This window comes from Mobula hypostoma, chromosome 10, assembly GCF_963921235.1.
Source record: "Mobula hypostoma chromosome 10, sMobHyp1.1, whole genome shotgun sequence".
Classification (NCBI taxonomy): Eukaryota; Metazoa; Chordata; class Chondrichthyes; order Myliobatiformes; family Myliobatidae; genus Mobula; species Mobula hypostoma.
In genome coordinates this window covers 26,596,887-26,618,629 of record NC_086106.1, presented here as the reverse complement: position 1 = coordinate 26,618,629, position 21,743 = coordinate 26,596,887, and the positions used below count along the sequence as shown (strand labels likewise).

At 48.9% G+C, this 21,743-nt stretch overlaps 2 protein-coding genes across 3 annotated transcripts in view; one reads left to right on the top strand and one right to left on the bottom strand.

The window, feature by feature from the left end:
* Window positions 1-9,050, bottom strand: part of mettl17 (methyltransferase like 17) — a 39,540-nt gene extending 30,490 nt beyond the window's left edge. The window contains exons 1-4 of the mRNA XM_063060177.1: window positions 8,787-9,050; window positions 7,978-8,127; window positions 4,860-4,968; window positions 4,442-4,523 (exon numbers count right to left, since the gene is read on the bottom strand). Coding sequence (XP_062916247.1) covers window positions 4,442-4,523; window positions 4,860-4,968; window positions 7,978-8,127; window positions 8,787-9,003 — 558 coding nt within the window. The 5' untranslated portion in view covers window positions 9,004-9,050. The remainder of the gene's footprint in view (window positions 1-4,441; window positions 4,524-4,859; window positions 4,969-7,977; window positions 8,128-8,786) is intronic.
* The window catches only part of parp2 (poly (ADP-ribose) polymerase 2), a 40,145-nt gene continuing 27,403 nt past the window's right edge, over window positions 9,002-21,743 (top strand). The window contains exons 1-8 of one of the 2 annotated variants that reach the window (XM_063060176.1): window positions 9,002-9,077; window positions 13,566-13,689; window positions 15,985-16,121; window positions 17,092-17,301; window positions 17,684-17,827; window positions 18,177-18,247; window positions 19,411-19,461; window positions 20,448-20,544. In XM_063060176.1, the coding sequence (XP_062916246.1) occupies window positions 9,002-9,077; window positions 13,566-13,689; window positions 15,985-16,121; window positions 17,092-17,301; window positions 17,684-17,827; window positions 18,177-18,247; window positions 19,411-19,461; window positions 20,448-20,544 (910 nt within the window). Of the gene's footprint in view, window positions 9,078-10,997; window positions 11,138-13,565; window positions 13,690-15,984; window positions 16,122-17,091; window positions 17,302-17,683; window positions 17,828-18,176; window positions 18,248-19,410; window positions 19,462-20,447; window positions 20,545-21,743 lie in introns of those variants that run through there. The other variant, XM_063060175.1, reaches the window with a different exon arrangement.

The following is a 21,743-nucleotide window of genomic DNA, read 5'->3' as shown; positions in this document are numbered from 1 at the left end:
ACTATTGAATCGGTTTAAATTAGATTTACAGAAATGGAGGGAGCTGCCATTATCTTTAATTGGAAGAGTGAACTTAATTAAAATGAATATACTCCCCAAATTTCTATATTTATTCCAATGTGTCCTAATTAAAATTCCCGAAAGTCTATTTAATGATTTAAACAAATCAATGTCCAGCTTTTTATGGAAAGGTAAAGTCCCTAGAGTCAAACTCTCAACCCTTCAGGCCCCTTACGCCAAGGGAGGATTAAATCTTCCTAATTTTAGATGTTCTTAACTTGCAGCTCAGTTCCATCCAATAAGGTGTTGGTTGCACTCTGAGAACAATGAGACTAGATAGCTTCCTATTGAACAACATCAATTAAAAAATATTCCCTTAAAAGTTCTTCCTTTTTTAACATCTAAGAAAGCACTTTTAAATATTACTAAGAACCCTATAATTTTAAATTCTTTTGTAGTATGGCAAAAAGCTCATGCAGTTATTGGTATAAATACCTCGTTATTTCAGAAAACTTCTCTGTGGAATAACCCGAATTCCCCCACCTGATTGCAGATGGAATTCTAAAAAATTGGGTTAATAGCGGTTAAAAACAGTTGAAGATTTATATAGCCAAGATAACTTTGCTAGTTTTCAACAACTGTCTGGTAAATTTAATCTACCAAATCATAATTTATTTAAGTATTTTCAGATTAGACACTGGGTCCATAACAGTTATACAGGCTATCCACAAATTCCAATAGAATCCCCATTTGAAAAGCACTTGCTTAGTAAAGCCTTGTCCACTACAAAGGGTCTTACGTCATCTATTTATATTATTTTAAACAGTAACTTGCCAATCTATACTAAGAGTGATATTAAAAATAAGTGGGAATCAGATCTTAAATGCAATTGCAATGATGCTGATTGGTGTAATATCCTTCAAATGTCTCAAACTGTATTAATTACAACTAAACGGACAAATACACTTTAATATTTTTAACAGGACTTATTACACACCACACAGACTGCACAAGATATACCATAACGCCTCTCCTAATTGTCAGAGATGTAAATCTTGTGACGGAGACTTACTTCATATGCTTTGGATTTGCTCTTATCGGGAAGGCTTTTAGAAATACATTGTTAGTATAACCTCAGATATTATAAAAACCAAAATTTCATTTGATCCTAGGGTCTGGATTTCGGGAGATCTACATGGTCTTAATGTGAACTACAATAAAAAATACTTTATATTGCTCGCGGCTACAGCCGGGAAAAAGTGTATCCTACAAAACTGGAAATCTGAATTTCCTCCCTCACTCAGGCAGTGGTTAAATGAGTTAACATCCTGTAGTAAACCTGAAAAGATCTTGTATAGTGTGAGGAGGAAACCAGCAACATATGAAAAAATATGGGGCTCCTTTTTGGCCTTATTACCATCATTACAACTCCTTGGTTACTGAATTAGTATGGATACCCATCTTCCCGTGCTTCTACTATCTGCTTAGTGTAGTAATATATACTTTGTTAATACACATTAGGACCTCATACCTTACTTGATCAAATTTTATTTTTGCTATTTTTCCAATTGTAAACGAGGAAGAAACTTTTACCATACCAGGGTTGTGGGTGGGGGAGGGAGTATTTTGTCTGTTTTTTGTTTGTTCTTTTTTCTTATGTGTATCTGTTTATAAAATATGATCAATAAAAAAATCTATAAAAAAATAACTGGCTGCTGGAAGACAGCTGATTCTGGGATTCATTCTGAGTTCTCTGGGTCACCTGAGGGTGAGACAGGAGGATTTCTGCTCCCTACAGCTGTGGTGGGATGTATGCAAAGCACTCACCCTGTTTCTATGTCAGGGGTACCCTCGGGGGTCAACAAAGAGGCAGGGCTCTGAGATTGAGAAGCTTGAGAGAGAGTTGTTTGATTTAATTATTCCTTCTTGGTACGACTGCTGGAGGCCAAGTTATGGCAGGAAGACCGGGAGAAGAAGAACGCGCTGAGGATTCTGCAGCTTGAGCAATCCCAAGACGCTTACAACTCCAGCAAACAGAGCCTAGATGCAGGACTTCTACGGTGGCTCACCATTCTTCTACATGTTGGAGAAGTTGCAGGGAGTCCAGAAATAGTTGGTAGAGTTACTGGCTGCCAATGGCTTCTCCGGTACAGATTATGAGGGGATCAAAAAAAGAAAGCTGCTCCTACTATGGGGACTTGGTCTCACCAGATCCGTCCAGTGCGGACAGTGCAGCTTAGGGGGGTTTGCCAATCGTCAAGCTGAAGGACGCAGAGAATCTGGACGCTCTCTTATACTGTGTATATGTACGTATGTGTGTGTGTATATATCAAAGAGACTTTTGGTATCCTCTTCAATATTATTGACTAGCTTACTTACTTATCCCATCTTTACTTTCTTAATGAAGATAGAACATAGAAAACCTACAGCACAATACAGGCCCTTCGACCCATAAAGTTGTGCCGAACATGTCCCTACCTTAGAAATTACCAGGCTTACCTATAGTCCTCTATGACTTTTTAGTTACCTTCTGTTGGTTTTTAAAAGCTTCCCAATCCTCTAACTTCCCATGAATTTTTTCCTCTATGAAATGCCCTTGCTTTGGCTTGTACTCTGACTTTGATTTCTCCTGTTAGGCAGGATTGTCATCTTTCCTTTAGAATACTTCTTCTTCTTTGGGTTGTATGTATCCAGTGCCTTCTGAATTGCTCCCAGAAATCCCAGCCATTGCTACTACGTTGTCATCCCTGCCAATGTTCTTTTCCAATCAATTTTGGCCAACTTTTCTCTCATGCCTCTACTCTAATTCCCTTTACTCTACTGTAATAAAGATACATGTGACTTTAAAATTCTTCTTCCCAAATTTCAGAATGAATTCGATTATATCATGATCACTTGCCCATAATGGTTCTTTCACATGATTGCGTGAGGCCATGAACCTCCTCCACTGGCAGAGTGTGGAGTCATTGGCTAACCTAATGACTCACCCTTGCCCTACTCTCCAACGGATGTCGGTGTAGCTCAAGTTTGTGGAGTGACTCCGAATGAGATCACCTTCGTTCCACCAGAGCTGCTCATCAAACCCAAGCCCAGAATCTTATTGGGAGCCTGGCCCACACAATTTCAGCCATCTCTCATCAACGCCCACAGTCCCATTCAGGGATATAGGTAGGAGGTACCTGTATAGGCTACCCTCCACTTCCTAGCTCCTGTCACTGTCCCGACACGCCATGCACTCTGTCTTCGCACCTGGTAGTGAGGGGATACCCAAAAATGGAAGTCCATTTATGAGCGAGTTCTTCCCTTGCAACTTGGGGACCTAGGGTGGAGGCTGCAACATAGAGTGGTGCCCTGTAGTAATTTCCTTAGTTTGTGCATGGATCTCCCAACCGCATGTCACTTCCGTTGGCTAGAGGAGAGTGTCCCACAGATACAAGGAGTGTGTGAGGCTGCAGATCCTTTTTGCACATCTGTGAGGGCTGCTCCTCACCCTGTGCTTACATTTTCACCCCACCCTAGTTGTATGTGATCATCCAGTAAGGAGGGGGAGAGGGTCGTCATCAACTTGCTCCTGGGGTTGGCTAGAACAGATAGCCGTGGGTCCAGGAAGTGGGTAGAGGAGGGTTCTGCCAGTGTAGACTGCCTGGCAATGTTTCGGGGGTATGTTCATGCCCGGGTTACCGCTGAGAGGGAACATACACTGAGTATGGGTACCATGGAGGCGGCCCTGACTGCTCGGTGCTGCAGGGGATTAGTGCTAAACTTGATAGAGATGGAAGTATCTTAGTTTAATTTAGTTCTTCTATTAATTGTGTTAGTCACTATCTTACATATACATTTGTATTATTGTTGAATGTTTTGTATTTGGAATAAAAGCATTTTACAAACAAAAGGGAAAGGGTCAGACACAGGGTGAGACTCTCTCCACACCGTCCCGTCACACACTCCCAGGGACAGGGTCAGACACAGTGTGAGGCTCCCTCCACACCGTCCCGTCACACACTCACAGGGACAGGGTCAGACACAGGGCGAGTCTCCCTCCACACCGTCCCATCACACACTCCCAGGAACAGTGTCAGACACAGGGTGGGCTCCCTCCACACCGTCCCATCACACTCCCAGGGACAGGGTCAGACACAGGGTGAGGCTCCCTCCACACCGTCCCATCACACACTTCCAGGGACAGGGTCAGACACAGGGTGAATCTCCCTCCACACTGTCCCGTCACACACTCCCAGGGACAGGGTCAGACACAGGGTGAATCTCCCTCCACACCGTCCCGTCACACACTCCCAGGGACAGGGTCAGACACAGGGTGAGGCTCCTTCCACACTGTCCCGTCACACACTATCAAGGATAGAGTCACAGACACAGTGAGGCTTCCTCTGTACCACCCTGTCAGACTCTCCCAGGGAAAGGGGCTGCTTGGGCAGGGACTGACCTCGTGCAGAACCCGTGTCACAGCCGCGTATCCGCCATCGAGACGAGCTGCCAGGTACACGTGACTCAGACGTGCGTCGTAGCTGTGGAAAGACAGAGCAGATGCTAGTTCAGGGAGTTGGGGACAGAGCAATAGGAGTGGCTTCCGAATTCTGTCAGGAAACTAGGATAACCCCAACTCTCTCCCTACCTCCCCCTATCCCCCAACTCTCTCTCTCCCTGACTTCCACTTTCTCTCTCTCTTCCCCCCTTGCTTTCTATGTGTCCCTCTCACTGACTTGCTTTGTCCCTCTCTCACCCCTCCACACCTTTCTCCCTCTCAATCCCCATTACATCCTTTTATTCCCTGTCTCCACCTCCCATGTACCCTCCTACCCGAGGGGGTGTGAAACGGGGGGAGGGTGTTGAGTCTGGATTACCTGACTGCCTTCCATCGAGGAATGGTCCTACGGAGTTCAGCCAGCACCTGATGTCGGAGCCGCTCCTGACGCTCCTCTTCGCCTGCCTGGAGTTCCCGGGAATCCTGGTCTGGGAGGGGTTATGATGTATGGGGGGGGGGTGTGGGCAACGAGGGGAGAAGAGAGAGATGAGAGGAGAGTCAGTCCGATCCTACCACGCGGGTCATCTCAACCGAATCCACACACCACCAGTGCTCCCTCTAGAGCTCAACACCACTCACGATCTGTCACCAAAGACTCCTGAAAATGTCTACAGATATACGGCGAAGAGCATTCTGACTGGTTGCATCACTGCATGGTATGTAGGTTCAATGCATAGCATCAGAAGCAAATTAGCCAGTTCCATCACAGACACAACCCCCCCCCATTATCCAGGACACTTTCAAAAGGCAAAGCTCAAGAAGGTGGCATTCATCACAATAAGCTTCTCCATCCAGGACATGCCTCCTTCTCACTACTATCATCAGGGAAATGCAAAGGAGTCTGAGGACACACCGAGCTCAGGAACAGCTTCTTCCCGTCCGCCATCAGCTTTCGAATGGTCTCTGAACCCACTGACACCATCTGCTTTTCCGATTTTGTACTATTCATTTAATCTTATTGTAACTTGGAGTAAATTTTTTATATCTTGCACTGTACATCTGCCAGAAAACAACAAATTTCATAACCTAGGTCAGTGATAATAAACCTGATTCTGGTTTGAAAGCCTGAGACTTCTCCCACTGACCTTCCCTCCGCTGTTTATGTGTCAGAGAGAGGGTCAGCAGGCTTAAATTCATTGGATGTTTACGTACTGAATGACCGGTCCGGGGCCCAGACACACAGATTGTGGCAATATTATTTTTTTCCTGACTGTACATACTGCTTTTGCACCTTGTCCAGGATGGACGTTGTTTCCTATAGCTCTACACAGGTGTATGATTAAATGACATTAAACTTAAACTTGAAACTCAATGCAATCAGAAAGAAGACTTTTCAGCATCAATATCAAGAGTGTAAGGTGTTTCGGCTTTTTACCAAACACTCTATCGAACTTCGATAGATGTAATGTTATAAGTATCCTGACTGTTACGTCATGGTCTTGACCTCGTGTGCGTTCAAGCTCAACAGTGGGCGTGACAGGGAATGAGGAAAGGTGCAGCTGACTCATATCGCCAAATCATATCGTTTCCTCGCGGCCCGGTAGCACATGCTTTGCGACCCGGTGGTTGGGGACTGCTGACTTAACTGAATAACAAGTTATGCATTTAAATGAAATACAGAACAAGTTAAAATGCAACCAGAACTAATACAATATTATAAAACTGTATTAGTTTCTGATGGAAGAATTAATCCTGTGTTTGCAGCTATGGCCTTTGATTGACTGAAAATAACCAAAAGCAGCACTGATACAGAGATAATGGACTGTCTTCAAACATGCTTTTGATAAATTTTTCCTCCAAATTTTCATTTTCATTTCAACATTCAAGATGAATGTCAATAACATCAAACTTCTCATAGTTCCTAATTTGGAGTAGTGAAATAGTTCCATTTCCACTCCTGGCCGTTCTGGCATCACCAAGCTCAAATGATGAAACCAGAGTGAGTCAAACAGTTATGAATTGTTTTACTGCTGATTTCTTACTCAAATAAATCACTGTTTTGTGAACACAAACACATGCAACTAATGTTGTTTAAAAACAGTTCTCTTTAAGCACCACTTAGTGTCAAACAGCCACACAACATGCATGCGACTGACTACATTTAGAAACTGTTTGGCAACAGTCTCCTATACCAATGTCCCACATAACAAAAGGAATGCGAGCTATTTTCTCAATTTTGTTCTTTAAGAGTTGTCCAAAATAAGTGGCTACCCTGATTAACCAATGGTCCAATTGACTGGAATCCGATGTATAAACAATACTGTTAACAGGAGTTGTACAGTCCTCGAAAATGAGTCCGTAGATGTGGAATCAGGTCAGCACTGAGGTGAGTGAAGTTATCCACACTGGTTCAGGCGCCTGATGGTTGTCGGGTGATAATGGTTCGTGAATCTGGTGGTGTGGGACACAAGACTCCTTTACCTTCTGCCCCTTGGTAGCAATGAGAAAAGAGAACAGCATGGACGAAGGTGATCCTTGATGATGAATTTTGCTTTGTTGTGGCAGTGCTCCTTGTAGATGTCTTCAATGATGGGAATGGCCTTGCCTGCAATGAACTGGTCTGCATCCACCACTCTCTACAGACTTCTCTGTTCCTGGGCATTGGTGTTTCTATATCAGGCCATTTTGCAGCCAGTCAGGACAATCTCCACTGGACTTTGAAAGTATTTTGTCCAAGTTTCACGTGACATGCTGAATCTACACAAACTTCGAAAAGTGGAGGTGCTGCTGTGCCTTCTCTGTGCTGGCATTTACGTGCTGTCCGAGGACAGGTCCTCTGAAATGATATTGCCAAGGAGTTTAAAATTACTGACCCACTCCACCTCAGATTCCTTTGCACATGAGGGGTACTGTGGACAATGTCAGACTCCTTAGACAGGGTTTGGTGGGAGGGTGACCTGCTCTTCCACCCAACTGCTTCCTCTCTGCCTAGAAATCTACAGATTATGGAGAATCTGTCTCCTCCGGGCTTGCAATGTTCCCACTGCCCTTCAAGGGAGGGAGCTCCAAAGACTCGTTTCACCCTCTAAGAGGAAATAAATCTCCATTGCACACACACACACACCGCCACTGCCTGCCTTGAGACAGGGACCTTGCATTCCCCAAATGGAAACTTCCCACCACTCCTTCTCTCATATCTCTCTCCCTCCCCCCATCACCTTTCTCTCTTGTTCCCCTCCCTCACTGTTTTCTTCTTCCTTCCCTCTCCTCCTCCTCTAGGGTCCGAGATTCTCTAACTAGAAAGAACACTTTCCCCATACCCACTGCATCAATTGAGATGCTTCCCTTTCCTTCAGACTGGTAAGCACTTCAATCCCCCTCTGTCTCCCCCACACAACCTGACCCTCTCGCCAAGACAAACTTACCCTCCCCGTTCCGGATTAAGTAACTGTTCTGGCCTTCCCCTGATGCCTCCCCCACCCCCAATGTAGCCTCACCGATTTCATCGCATTCAGTATCCTCCTGGAACTTCTTTGCCAGTCCCCGAGCTCTGGCGCGTAGTTCAACGTCCTCAACTGCCCGCTGGCGGCTCCACAGGAAGTTGGTGAGGTCTCTGGCGTTCTCCTCAAGGCAGTTGATGGGGTTTGCTTGGGGGAGAATTTAGTACACAAAATGAGCACTCGTTTGTCATGGAGCACCACCCCCCCCCCAAGCTGACAGGAGGGCAGCACTGCAGTGTGACATTGACATTTACCAAAAGCCCCTCCAAAACACCCCCTCCTGGCAGGGAGGAATCCACACCCCAAAAATTGCGCACTACCCAGGAGGATCCCTATCAACCCACTACAGTACAATCTAGTACTAGGTGCTCCCTCCACCACCTCGCAGCTGGAGGTTCCCCAGCACCCCACTGTCCAGGTGGTCGTCCCACCCATCCGGTGCAGCGCCTCTCGGTGCCCAGGAGATCCCCCCACTCACCATCACTGGACTCGACCTACCGGCAGCGACGCACAATGCCCCCCACTACCCAGAATGACAACCCCGCCCCAGCCCTTCTGAAGCATCACCCAGTGCCCAAGAGGTTTACCCACTTTCCACCACAGTACCACCCAGTGCTTGACCTACTGGCAGCGACACCCAACGATTAGGGCATTCGCCCACCCACCACTACGATGCCTCGCACTACCCAGCATGACAACCCCGTCACACCCCTACTGCAGCATCACTCAGTGCTCAGATTTCCCCCCCCACCCATTCATGAACCCTGAGGTTCCACCATCCACCAAGCGGCCGGAAGGGCACTCACCGTCCAGCCGGAGCTGCGCGGCTTGACGCAGCGCCTCGGGCAGGCGGAGGGCGCCGAGGGCACTGATACCTGGATGGCGGCGGTGCGGTGTCGCCGAGGCGGAGGAGCTGGGCCGGTGTTGGTGGCCCAAGGCGATCAGCACCTCTCCGGGACACAGCCTCCGGCTCAGGACGGCGAGGCTCCGCAGCCCGACTGCAGGTCTGACACCAGCCGCCATGGCAACGAGGTTTCCCACCAAGAACCTTCCCCCTTCCCTCAGACCCACGCTGAAGGGTTCCGAGGCAAGTGTGTGTGTGTGTGTTTTATGTTTCAAATTTAGGATCCTTTTTCTCTCATGATTCTTACCAGTATCATAACTTTTACTTCACTGACGTTAATTATTTAATAAATTTGGGGGAAAAAATAAAAACCGCTTCCCGGGGCGGCTGTCGAAATAGACCAATCGGAATACCAGGTGGGCAAGATTGTCACGGGTCTGGCCAATGGGAGTGTGGATGTGGGCGGATCTATCTCTTCCGCCGTTCAAGTTGAAAGGTTGGAGATATCGTGGAGTTCCACTGGTCAGAAGCGACGGAGGCTGGAAAATCTCCCGCCTAAGACTGCTGGGAACATAATAAGTCAAGTTATAATAGCTGTGGACGGATCGGGGATGCAGCAGCACAAAAATATGATCTACACGAAATGGAATATCGCCCTACAGTTCCAATATCTGATGTTCCTCCATGGCTCTTTACAATGCATACCACAGATAAAAACCTGCAACAACTTGTTAAAAAGTCTAAGTATGGAATCAAACAGATAGTACAAGAATATATTTTAGAAACGAACTTGTAATATTTACGGATGGATCAAAAGACCCTAGATCTGGCCACGCAGGTACCGTATTGCAGTCTACATTCCTCAGTGCAAAACTAGTCTCAGGAAAAGAACATCAAACATTTATCAGTGTATACAACAGAATTAATGGCAATATTGAGTGCATTATCTTGGATAGAAGAAAATAATATCAAAAAGGCTGTAACCTGTTCAGACAATTTATCTGCACTAACCTCGATCAAATCAAGAAAATCAGGAAGTAGACATGATATTTTATTGGAGATTCTATGCAAGTTATATACACTGACTAAAAATGGGGTAGAAGTAAGCTTTCTTTGGGTTCCTGCTCATTGTGGAGTGGCGGGTAGTGAAAAGGTGGACATAATAGCTAAACAATCGCTCAAATCGTCTATAATAGAGGTTCAGATCCCTCTTAGCAAAGTGGAAGTCAAGAGTGTTACTAAAACACGTATTGAGGAGACATGGCAGAAGCATTGGGATGAGAGTGAAACGGGGAGACAACTACAAAATACAGGGGCAAGTCAGATACAAAAGATTGTCAAGTGGATGCAGAAAGACAGAAGTAATCATCAGTCATTTGAGAATTGGACACACTAGTCTTAGTTACACATTACACAAAATAGGGAAACATCCAACTGGGCTGTGTGAATACTGTAATCAACCTGAAACAGTTGAACATGTAAGAAGTATCAAAAAGAGTGAAGGTGATAGGAGCGCTGAAGATAAACAGAAAAAACTGATGTGGGTATAGAAGACATTTTAAGTGGGAATTCAAGAGAAATACAGATCTGTATCATGAAGTATCTGAAAGACTCAGGTTTATTATATAGGATATAGGGGATGCAATTCTTTTCCCTTCTCCTGTTTATCCTACGATCCACACTCCAGTCTAGCAGGTGGCGGTAATGCACCTTAAAGCTGGTTTGTCAACCGCCGTAAAACAACACAAGAAGAAGAAGAAATCTCCCGCCAGCTGGCATCACGTCACACACAGCGCTACGCGGCCGGAGGCGGGACATTGGCTGTGAGATGGACAGGGAACGTTAGCCGATGCGTATCAAGCATTGGCGCAACCCGGGCACAGTGGACCAATAAACGCGGTAACCATGCACTGGGAGGCGGGATTCGGAGTTGGGATCTCACATAGATGCGAACCGCTACGTCGAAATGCCGTCGGTCTGGAAAGGACGCCGACTACCACCGAGAAGGATAGATTAGATCGCTATTGGTTAATGATGGATTAGACCGGGAATAATAGGGGGCTGATGGGGTTTCTGCGATTGACAGTCTCGGCAGCCTATCACCGCAAGGAGGGCGGTGGCAAAGCGGGAGAACGCGCCCTCTCTGCTGATTGCTCCAATAGTCTGATTGACATGCGTTCCACCAATCATCCCGCAAGTGCGGACGATTGCTGTGGTAACAGCAAATAGCGAGTGAGGGGTGAGGCGGACCAAGCCTGGCCGTCGGTGTGGCGCAGCGGGTTTGAAAGCTTGTCGTTTCTTCTATGGCGTCCGGTAAGGGTCACCCGGCACTTTACTCTGGGGTGCTCGGTTGGGACACGGGTCGTGGAACTCGTTTTGTTGACGTGGAGCGGGCAGTTGGGTGCGGTCGGACCCTCTCATGGAGTGAGGGCGCGTATTTTGAGTGAGGGTGGTCCTCACAGACTGTGGTCGGTGGAGTGGGCTGGGGGGGTTCCCCGCGCCTGGCCAGGAGCCACTGGGTGCGGCCCCCTCACCTAGACTTGCGACCAATCTCCTCTGAATACGCGGTGCTGAGTCAATGGGCGTGACCCTTCAGGGTGGAGAGATGCCGCCTTCGTGTGATATCCTGTGACCAGGATCGGGACCGCTTCAGCTGGGTCCTGTCACGGTGATGCCCCTCAGCTGGTCAGTGTGCTGACACTGCGACCCCTCCCCCCACCTGGCCGTGTGAGCCTCACCAGGGCAGACTTGACCCGGGGCTTATCCACGAAGTCCAGGGGGAGCCACCTCTGCTGGATACGTGTGGGGTCAGGGCGCAAATCGAGGTTTAAAAATCTGGTGGGTTGCAAGCGAAGATTTTCATCATGGAGAGTGGCAACAATCTGTGGGATGGAGACCTATCGATCTGAACTGTAGAGGGAATAATTCGCGGAAGGTGCCAGTCCAGAGTTGGAGGATCAGACAGGACGGGTGTATCCTCCCTAAGCAGAATACACCCAAAGTATGGGATGTCCTCCTCAACAGAGTGATAGAGAGCGGGTGGGTGGTCATGTAGTTGGAAGAGTCAGTGAGTGGAAGAAGAATTAAATATGGGTGTGGAGGGATAGGAGGTTCTGCAGATGCTGGAAATCTTGAGCAGCAAACAATGCTGGGGGAACTCGTCGGTCCGGCAGCCTCCTTGGAGGGAAATAAGCAGTTGATGTTTCTGACAAGGAGGACAGGAAGCTGATAGGTTTTGGAAAATTCAGGTTAATGGAGAGGTTATTGTGAGAAGGTGATGCTGCGGGAATAACCAAGTTATTGAACAGGAGAGAGGCAGTGATCAGGAACCAGGGAAGGCCAGGAGCTGCTCTTCCCAGCTTCTAGGTCTTCACTTTGGTTCTAAAATCAATCAAACCACACCCCATCTCCAAAATTTCCAGATCGTACAAAGACTAAATGAAACTGCAGACGCTGGAATACAGAGCCAAACAAAATCAAACTGAACACGAGAAGAATTAATTGGAATTGGTTTATTAGTGTCACAAGTACCAAGACACAGTGAAAAGATTATCTCATATATGGTTCATTCACCCACACAGCGCATTGAGGAAAAACAAGGCAGAATAAAGTGTTAACAGCTACAGAGAACGTGCAGTGCAAGTAAACAATAATGTCATTATTGTTGGGTCAAGCGACATAAGCTAATGACCTGGGTCGAGTCACTTCATTGTCCAGAGTCATGTTTTGCTTCCACAAGTGCAGCCTGACCCCTAAATTTTTACAGCATCCTCTGCTTTTTATCGATTTGTTTCAGTACATGCAAATCCATGTTGTGAGTCCACTGTGGTTGAGTAGAAACCCTGCAATATCGTGTTGTCATGGGAACAACCTTTCCCTCATTGTGAACAAAACAAACCGACTTTTACTTTGGGAAGGAGGGTGGTGCACGCGTTCCTGCCTACATCAGCCGTGCTGAGATTGAGAGCTGCAAGTTCCTTAGACAAAATATCGCCAGTAACCTGCCCTGGTCCAGCCATTTTAATGTCACAACCAACACCTCTACTTCGTGAAGAGGCTAAGGAAGTTCAGCATGTCTCCGACTGCCCTTACCAGTTTGTGCCAATGCACCGTAGGAAGCCTGTCTGGATGCAGTGAAGTGTGGTATGACAACTGGTCTGCACGCGATCGCGTGAAACTGTCAATGCAGCTCAGTACATTACAGAAACCAGCCTCACCTCTGTGGACTCTGTCTACACTTATCTTTGCCCCTGTAAAGCAGCCAGCACAATCAAAGACATTACTCACTGGGTTAGAAGATGCAAAAGTTTGAAAGCATGTACCACCAGGATCAAGGACAGCTTCTACCCTGCTGCTACCAGTTTCTTGAACGGGCCTCTTGTGTAATCAGATCGACTCTGGGCCTCGCAGTCAACCTTGATATGATCTTACACTTTAATGTTTACCTGTAGTAGCTTTGACATTTTCTTCTGCATTGTTATTGCTTTAACTTATTCCAGCTCTGTGCACTTTGTAATGATTTGATGTGTGTAAACAGTATGCAAGACCATCTTTTCATTCTACCCTGGTACTTGTGGCAACGATTAACCAATAACTATTGACCACTAAGGAAACGGGATGAATCCAGAACAACGACCCCACCCCACCCGGAGGCAGCTGAGATGAGGTGGTGTAAAGCCATAGGGACTGACGCCTTCCCTGGGCCACCGCTGTTTACTGCGCTGTTTCTTCTCCCCTGCAGCTCGAAAACGGACGGTCCTGGAAGTGGAGGAGGACCTGGAGTTCCGCTGGGAATGGGAAGCGGATGGCGGAAAGTGGAGTGTTTACTTGGACGAGCATGGCCAGGAGATCTCGAGGGCTTTATGGTGAGCAGGAACAGGTGCTGGGGTGGGTCATTCAGCTCTGAGTTCATGGAGCCACACACATCCGTGCTGGCCCCTGCACTCATCCTGCTAGTCCTGATTTCAGCCTTTATTCCTCTGATCCCGGCTCTATCTATCTGTGCTGTGTTATTGTGGACACCCTGGCCTTCCAAAACACCCCGTTGACCTGAGATGAGTGAACATTCATGAATGCAGTAAACAGCCTATTGACCTGATATGTCTGCATGTGCATGAATGCAGCTGGGAGAGAGCAGTGATTAACACAAATTTTGGGTGTATTGGTGTGAAGATTTAGGTATCTGAAAATTATATGTAACTCAACAGGAGTATTATGAATCCATTGCTACTATAGTAGTTCTATAGTTACCTTTGTTCGTTAGCATACAAAAATGTGATGAAATGTTGGATCAGGGAGCATTGACCAAAGTATCTCCATGAGAATAGAAACATAGAAACCCCACAGCACAATACAGGCCCTTTGACCCACAAAGCTGTGCGGAACATGTCCTTACCTTAGAACTGTCTAGACTTCCCATAGCCCTCTATTTTTCTAAGCTCCATGTACCTATCCAGGAGTCTCTTAAAAGACCCTGTCGTATCTGCCTCCACCACCATCGCTGGCAGCCCATTCCACGCACTTACCGCCCTCTGCATGAAAAACCTACCACTGACATCTCCTCTGCACCTACTTCCAAGCACCTTAAACTGTGCCGTCTCGAGCTAGCCATCTCAGCCTGGGGAAAAGCCTCTGACTATCCACACGATCAATGCCTCTCATCATCTTGTATACCTCTCTCAGGTCACCTCTCATCCTCCGTCGCACCAAGGAGAAAAGGCCGAGTTCACTCAACCTATTCTCATAAGGCGTGCTCCCCAATCCAGGCAACATCCCTGCAAAACTCCGCAGCACCCTTTCTGTGGTTTCCATATCCTTCCTGTAGTGAAGTGATCAGAACTGAGCACAGTACTCCAAGTGGGGTCTGACCAGGGTCCTTTACAGCTGCAACATTACCTCCTGGCTCCCAAGCTCAATCCCACGATTGATGAAGGCCAGTGCACCGGATGCCTTCTTAACCACAGCGTCAACCTGCGCAGCAGCTTTGAGTGTCTTACGAACTCGGACCCATGAATGTCTCCTTGTTCCATACGATCAGCTTCAGTGTTTCTCTGGTCACTTCGATCACAGTCACAACACTCACCGCCGACGAAAGACTCAGAAAGGTGGTGGGTTCGGATACAATTTCCACGTTTAAGACAATTTAGACAGGGTGTGGTGCCAATGTGGGCAAATAGGATCGGTGTAGTTGAGCGAAGTGGGGTCAGCATTGAAGTGGTGGGCCAAAGGACCGGTTTCTGTGTGGGTTCTGTAATCTAGAGCTTCATTCTTCATGTTAAGAGGCTGTTTAGCCCACAATGTCAATGCTGGCCGTGCAGTCCCAATCCATGTTTATCCCATTTATCAGTAGTCTCTAACTCTCCACACCATGGTGATTCCAGTGCACCGCCAGAGACTGCTTAAACGTGCCTGCCGTCAACGCTCCCTCAGGGTGAACTGATTCCACCCCGGATTCTCCCCCGACCTCCAGCTCCACAACCCCAGAACTAACCCAGGGTTGTACAAACCCCCGAACCCATCCAATGAGCTAGGCCCTAAGCTACCTCCTTTTCCCTGGTGGTGGTGGAGGGAATGGGTTGAGGGCCATTAAGGGATAACTGTTGGCAAAGCCAGTGACATCCGTAAGGCAGGAAGAGTGAAGGGCGGGAAGTGAAAAGGGCACTGACCCGCTCCCTCCCCACCCCCGTATTGGTCCCGCTGACGCGCTCCCTCCCCACCCCTGTATCAGTCCCACTGACCCACACTCTCCACACTTCTTTATTAGTCTCCATACTAATCCCACTGATCCACTCTCCCCATAGCTCTGTGTCAGAGCTCACAATAACTCTAAAGCCCCACTCTCTCCACACAGTCCTATACCAATCGCCATTCTAATCCCACTGCCCCACTCTCTCCCCAAAGTCCTGTACGAATTGCCATTCTAATCCCACTGCCTCACTCTCTCCCCGCATTCCTGTGTCAATCCCACATTGATTTCTCAGTATACCACAATGGCATTCCTATAACTGGAATCTCTTCTCCCTGGAATGGAGGGGTTAGATCGCACTGTTCTCTAACACTGGTGTTTGTATAGGATCCCTGCAGCTGAGGGTTGGGGTGGGGTGTTGAGCATGAGGAAGTGAGGAGCTGCAGATTGAAGATCTCTGATGTTCTCTCCACAGCTCTGGGAGTCCATCAGTTCTCCTGTCTTTGACTCCAGCCACCACCCTCAATGTGGATTTGCAAAAAATGGTCCAGAGGAACACACAGACGGGCTTTGAGAGGAGGGTCCGCTGTGCAGTGAAGGACAAGGAGGACTGTAAGTATCTGTCCTGGGAGTGTGTGAGGGGACAGTGTGGAGGGAGCCTCACCCTGTGTCTGACCCTGTCCCTGGGAGTGTGTGATGGGACGGTGTGGAGAGAGTCTCGCCCTGTGTCTGACCCTGTCCCTGGGAGTGTGTGACGGGATGGTGTGGAGGGAGCCTCGCCCTGTATCTGACCCTGTCTCTGGGAGTGTGTGACGGGACGGTGTGGAGAGAGTCTCACCCTGTGTCTGACCCTATCCCTGGGAGTGTGTGACAGGATGGTGTGGAGGGAGCCTCGCCCTCTGTCTGACCCTGTCCCTGGGAGTGTGTGACGGAATGGTGTGGAGGGAGCCTCACCCTGTGTCTGACCCTGTTCCTGGGTGTGTGTGACGGGACACTGTGGAGGGAGCCTCACCTTGTTTCTGACCCTGTCCCTGGGAGTGTGTGATGGGACGGTGTGGAGGGAGCCTCACCCTGTGTCTGACCCTGTCCCTGGGAGTGTGTGACGGGACGGTGTGGGGGGAGCCTCACCCTTTGTCTGACCCTGTCTCTGGGAGTGTGTGATGGGACGGTGTGGAGGGAGTCTCACCCTGTGTCCGACCCTGTCCCTGGGAGTGTGTGATGGGACGGTGTGGAGGGAGCCTCACCCTGTGTCTGACCCTGTCTCTGGGAGTGTGTGATGGGACGGTGTGGAGGGAGTCTCACCCTGTGTCTGACCCTGTCCCTGGGAGTGTGTGACAGGACGGTGTGGAGGGAGCCTCACCCTGTGTCTGACCCTGTTCCTGGGTGTGGGACACTGTGGAGGGAGCCTCACCCTGTGTCTGACCCTGTCCCTGGGAGTGTGTGATGGGACGGTGTAGAGGGAGCCTCACCCTGTGTCTGACCCTGTCCCTGGGCGTGTGTGATGAATGGTGCTCTGACCCTGTACCTGGGGTACGTGACTGGACGGCGCGGAGGGAGCCTCACCCTGTGATTTCCCCTGCAGACTACCTGTGGCAGTGGGAGGACGATGGAGGCAGCTGGCAGGGATACAGTGCAGACACCTGTCGGGAGCTGGAGAGGGCGAAGAGGCAGCCAAAGTCCCAGCCAGTCAGCCTGACTGTTGGCCGCAAACACTACCTGCTGGATACGTCCAGTATGAGGCAGGTCAACAGACGTAGCCAGGCCGAAAGCAGGATGGGACGGGTTTTGTCTGGTGAGAGGGCGTTGGAGGAGGGGTGGGTATGTAAACAGGCAGGGAGGGAGAGGGTTGAGGGAACGCTGATGGAGCTGGCAGTGGCGAAGAAGTGGAGAAGTAACGGGTGAGTGGGAAGGGCTGAGCTGGGGGAATGGGACGGAGTGGGTGGGAGTGAGTGGGGTCTCCTGGCGGGGGGGTTTACGGAGGGTGGGGGGATTTTCTCTGTCAGTTTATTCATGTTTCTGGCGGGTTTGTGCAGACAGTTGGTAGGCATTAAGATAATGATTTGATCTCCCTTCCCTTCCCCTGCCTGCATCTCTTCCCTGCTCCCTCCCTCCCTCTCCGTCACACAACACCCCTCCCTCCCTCTCCGTCACACAACACCCCTCCCTCCCCGCAGATGCAGTGCAGTCGACCAGCTCCAACGCTCCTCCAGTCTCTCCCGGAACCTGCCCCCAGACCAGTGCCCCTGCTGCAGCCAAGAGATCTCTGAGGGCCCCATCCAGAGACGTTTCTGCCTCCCCTGGCGGAGAGGGGGGCGATGGTGAGTCCCGCTTTGGGGGAGCGAAGATTGTTCATGATCCACGCAGGACGACTTGGGAGGGGAGTGTGTGCCTCAGGCTGAGATTTTGCCAGGGGTGAGGGAGAAGATGGGTGTGTGGTAGGGGAAAGATGTGGGATGGGTCCCAGTGTTGGAGGTGCATGTCCAGAGGGAGAGGGGAGATGGGGGAGGTTGCTTGGGGTGCTGGGAGTGGAGAGGCGGAGGAATAGGGGGTGCATCCCGGGGTGGGTGTGATCTGTGGGGAGAAAGAGTGGGTTGCACCAAAGGGCTGGGGAAGGGAGTGCTTTATCTCTCATGTTTTCACCTTCCTGCCCTCCTCTCCACACCCCAGGTACCGTGCGGACGCTTGTAGTGAAGGGTAAGACCGCTGTGGACGCTGAATGTCGGGAGAAGCAGGGGAAGGTAAGGCCAGTGGAGGGAAAAGGAGGGGAGTGAGGTACAACCCTGCACCTAACCCACAGTCCCATTCTCTCAGAACAGAGTCAAGTTTATCTCAACTGCACCTGTCCACGAACGCACAGGTGCAGTGTAAAACTCTCCTGCAGTGGCATCACAGGCACAGAGCATCAAATTCTTATCTGAATCAGGTTTATTCTCACTCACATACAGTATGTTGTCAAATTCATCGTTTTGTGGCAGCAGGCCAGTGCAAGACTCAAATAAATTACCATAAATTGCAATAGAAATTAAATGAATCATATAAATGAGGAGCAGTGCTCATGGATTCATGGACTATTTAGAAAGCTGATGGTGAAGGGAAAGAAGCTGGTCCTAAAATGTTGAGTGTTGTCGCTGCTCCTTGACAGTTGGAAGAGGGCATGTCTCCGTCAACACTTCTCACCGCTTCGGGAAAGCACCAGCATAATGAGAGATCCCACTCACCCTGAACATTCTCTCTTCTCTCCACACCCGTTGATTAGAAGATACAAAGGTCTGGAAGCACGTACCACCAGGCTGAAGGGTTGCTTCTTCCCCACTGATATGCAAAACAAAGTTTTTCCACTGTGCCTCGTTACATGTGCCAATAACAAACGAAACTGTTGTCCAAGTGGCGAGCTAAATGTTGGGTCCGACTGAAAAGGTCAGGGGGTTGAGGCCTGAGATACCCTTCCTTGTGGGCAGATTCACTGAATCCATAATAGAAGCAATGAAAAACGTGCACCAACTTTGGCGGTCAGTCGATGTACAAAAGACAACAAACTGTGCAAATACAAAAATAAATAATTATAAATAAATAAGCAGTAAGTATCCAGAACATGAGATGAGGAGGCCTTGAAAGTGAGTCCAGACGCTTTGGGAGCATTTCTATGATGGGGCAAGTGAGGTTGAGTGAATTTATCTCCTTTGGTTGAAGGGTAATAAGTCTTCCTGAACTTGCTGGTGTGAGCCCTGAGGCTCTGTACCTTCTCCCTTCTAAATTCTGATTTGTTGGGAATAGGGGTAGGAGACTGTGAAGTGTGACGGTCATGGAGGATTTGTAGGGTGGACCAGCCTGTTGGGTCATTGAAAAGCCCCACACACTCTTGCCCCCCAATCCTGACTGTCTCCCTCTGCCTCTCTTCCAGGCACATGTGTACTGTGAGGCGGATGAAGTTTATGATGCACTCCTAAACCAGGTAGGTCTGACTGCTTCCTGGGACCCCCTGCCGATTTCCCCCCCTCTCTAGCCATGTTCCCTCACTGTCTGGCCTCCTTCCTTCGGACGAGTCCGAGGGATGTCCTCCAGTCTGCGTATAAACCCCCCCTCGACATTCCCTACAACCAGGCTGCCTCCAAAGTCGCTGTATCCTGGACACGAGATGCTGGAAATCTGGGGCAACTCACACAACATGCTTGAAGAACTCAACAAGTCAGGCAGCATCTCTGGAGGGATATAAACAGTCGATGTTTTGGGCCGAGGCTTGTCGTCAGTAAGGATAACCCTCTGATTTCCCACCTCTTTACCTGTGTCCCATGGTCCTTTCCTCTCCTATAGATTCCTTTTTCTTCAGTCCCTTCACCTCTTCCAACTATCTCCTCCCGGCTTCTTGATTCGTCCCACCTACCTTCTCCCTTACCCAGTCTCACCGATCACCTGCCAGTTTGTATTCCTCCTCCCTACCACCTTATACTGGCTTCTGCCCCCTTCCTTCCTGGTCCTGATGTAGGACCTCTCCATAGATGCTGCCTGACCTACTAAGTTTCTCCAGCATTTTAAGTGTGTTGGTCAGGCACCAAAGAATGTTTTATAAGAAACTGCTCAGGGACCTCCAGGGAGGAAAGTCAGTGAGTTTAAGAGAGAGACAGGGATGGAAACAGACTGCAAGTGAAATAGTGGCACTGCCTAAAATTTATCACATTCTTGTTTCTTGTGCCAAACTTTCTGTGGAAACACACACACACACACACACACACACACACACACCCTACCTATCTACCTGCAATTGGGGGGGGGGGGAGGCGCGGGAGTGTGAGGAAAAGGGTGAACATCCAGCATCAAGAAACATGAACCTGACTGTGGAGGTGTGCAAGGGGCAAGTTTGAAGTCTGTGATTGGAGAGCGCTGGAGAAAATGCCTGCGTCCATTTATGACACCTCGTCCATCTATCTCTCCCCCATGCAGACAAACCTGCAGTTCAATAACAACAAGTTCTACATCATTCAGCTGCTGCAGGACGACGACAGCAGGCGGTTCAATGTATGGATGCGCTGGGGAAGGGGTAAGTGTCCTGCTTTCAGACCCCAATACCGCTGGCTGGGAGAACCCGAGGAAGTTCTCACCCTGAGCGCAGGCCGTGATCTGCCTGACCACTGGACAACAGTGTTCAGGTCCACATCCAGAGCAGGACAGAGAGGGTTTATAAGGGTCCTGATCTGGAGAGGTGGAATATTAATAGGGAAGAGGGGGTTAACAAGAGTCCTGATTGGGGAGGGGTGGAATACTAGCGGTACAGAGGTGGTTCATGAGGCTCCTCGTAGGGGAGGGGTGGAATATTAATGGATGGGGTTAATGAGTGTCCTGATTGGGGAGTGGTGGAATGTCAATGGGACACACAGGATTAGCTAGTGTCTTGTTTGGGGAGATGTGGAATATTAATAGACAGAGGGGGTTAACAAGGGTTCTGATTGGGGAGGGGTGGCGTATTAACAGGATTAACCAGAGGAGGGCTGGGATATTAACAGGACAGAGTGGGTTAGGAGAGGCATGGAATATTAACTGGATAGAGGGGGTTAACAAGAGTCCTGTTTGGGGAGGAGTGGAATATTAATTGGTCAGAAGGGGTTAATGAAAGTTCTCATTAGAGAAGGGTGGCATATTAATGGGACAGGGCGTCAATGCGGGTCCTCGTTGCGGAGGGGTCGAATAATAACGGAACAGAGGGGTTAACGAGTGTCCTGATTGGGGAAGGGTAGGATATTAATGGGAAAGAGGGGGTTTACGAGGGTCCTGGTTGTGGAGGGGTTGAATATTTTTGGGACGGGGGGATTTAATGAGAGTCCTGATCCTGGTGGGGGAATTGCATGGGACCAGAATCCTTATTGTGGGGAGGCGGGGGGTGGGGAGATAGTAAATAGGACGGAGGAGGTTCGTGAGTGTCCTGATGATGTGGAAGGCATATTATATGGGAGTGGGTGTGGCGATTAATGACAATCCTAATGGGGGGGAATTTAAATGGGACACAGGTGGGCAATGAGGGTCCTGATTCGGAGGGGGTTGGGGTAGTAATTCATGAGACAGAGGAGGTTGACCATAATTCCAATTGTAGGGAAGGGGTGGGTGGGTGGAGATAATAAACAACATTGAAAGGGTTATGAGGATCCTGATCTGAGGGGGAGGAGGTGCATGGATTGGATATTACGTGGGGCAGAGACTGTTTAACCAGTATCCTGATCAGAGGGGTTAGGAATATTAAATGGG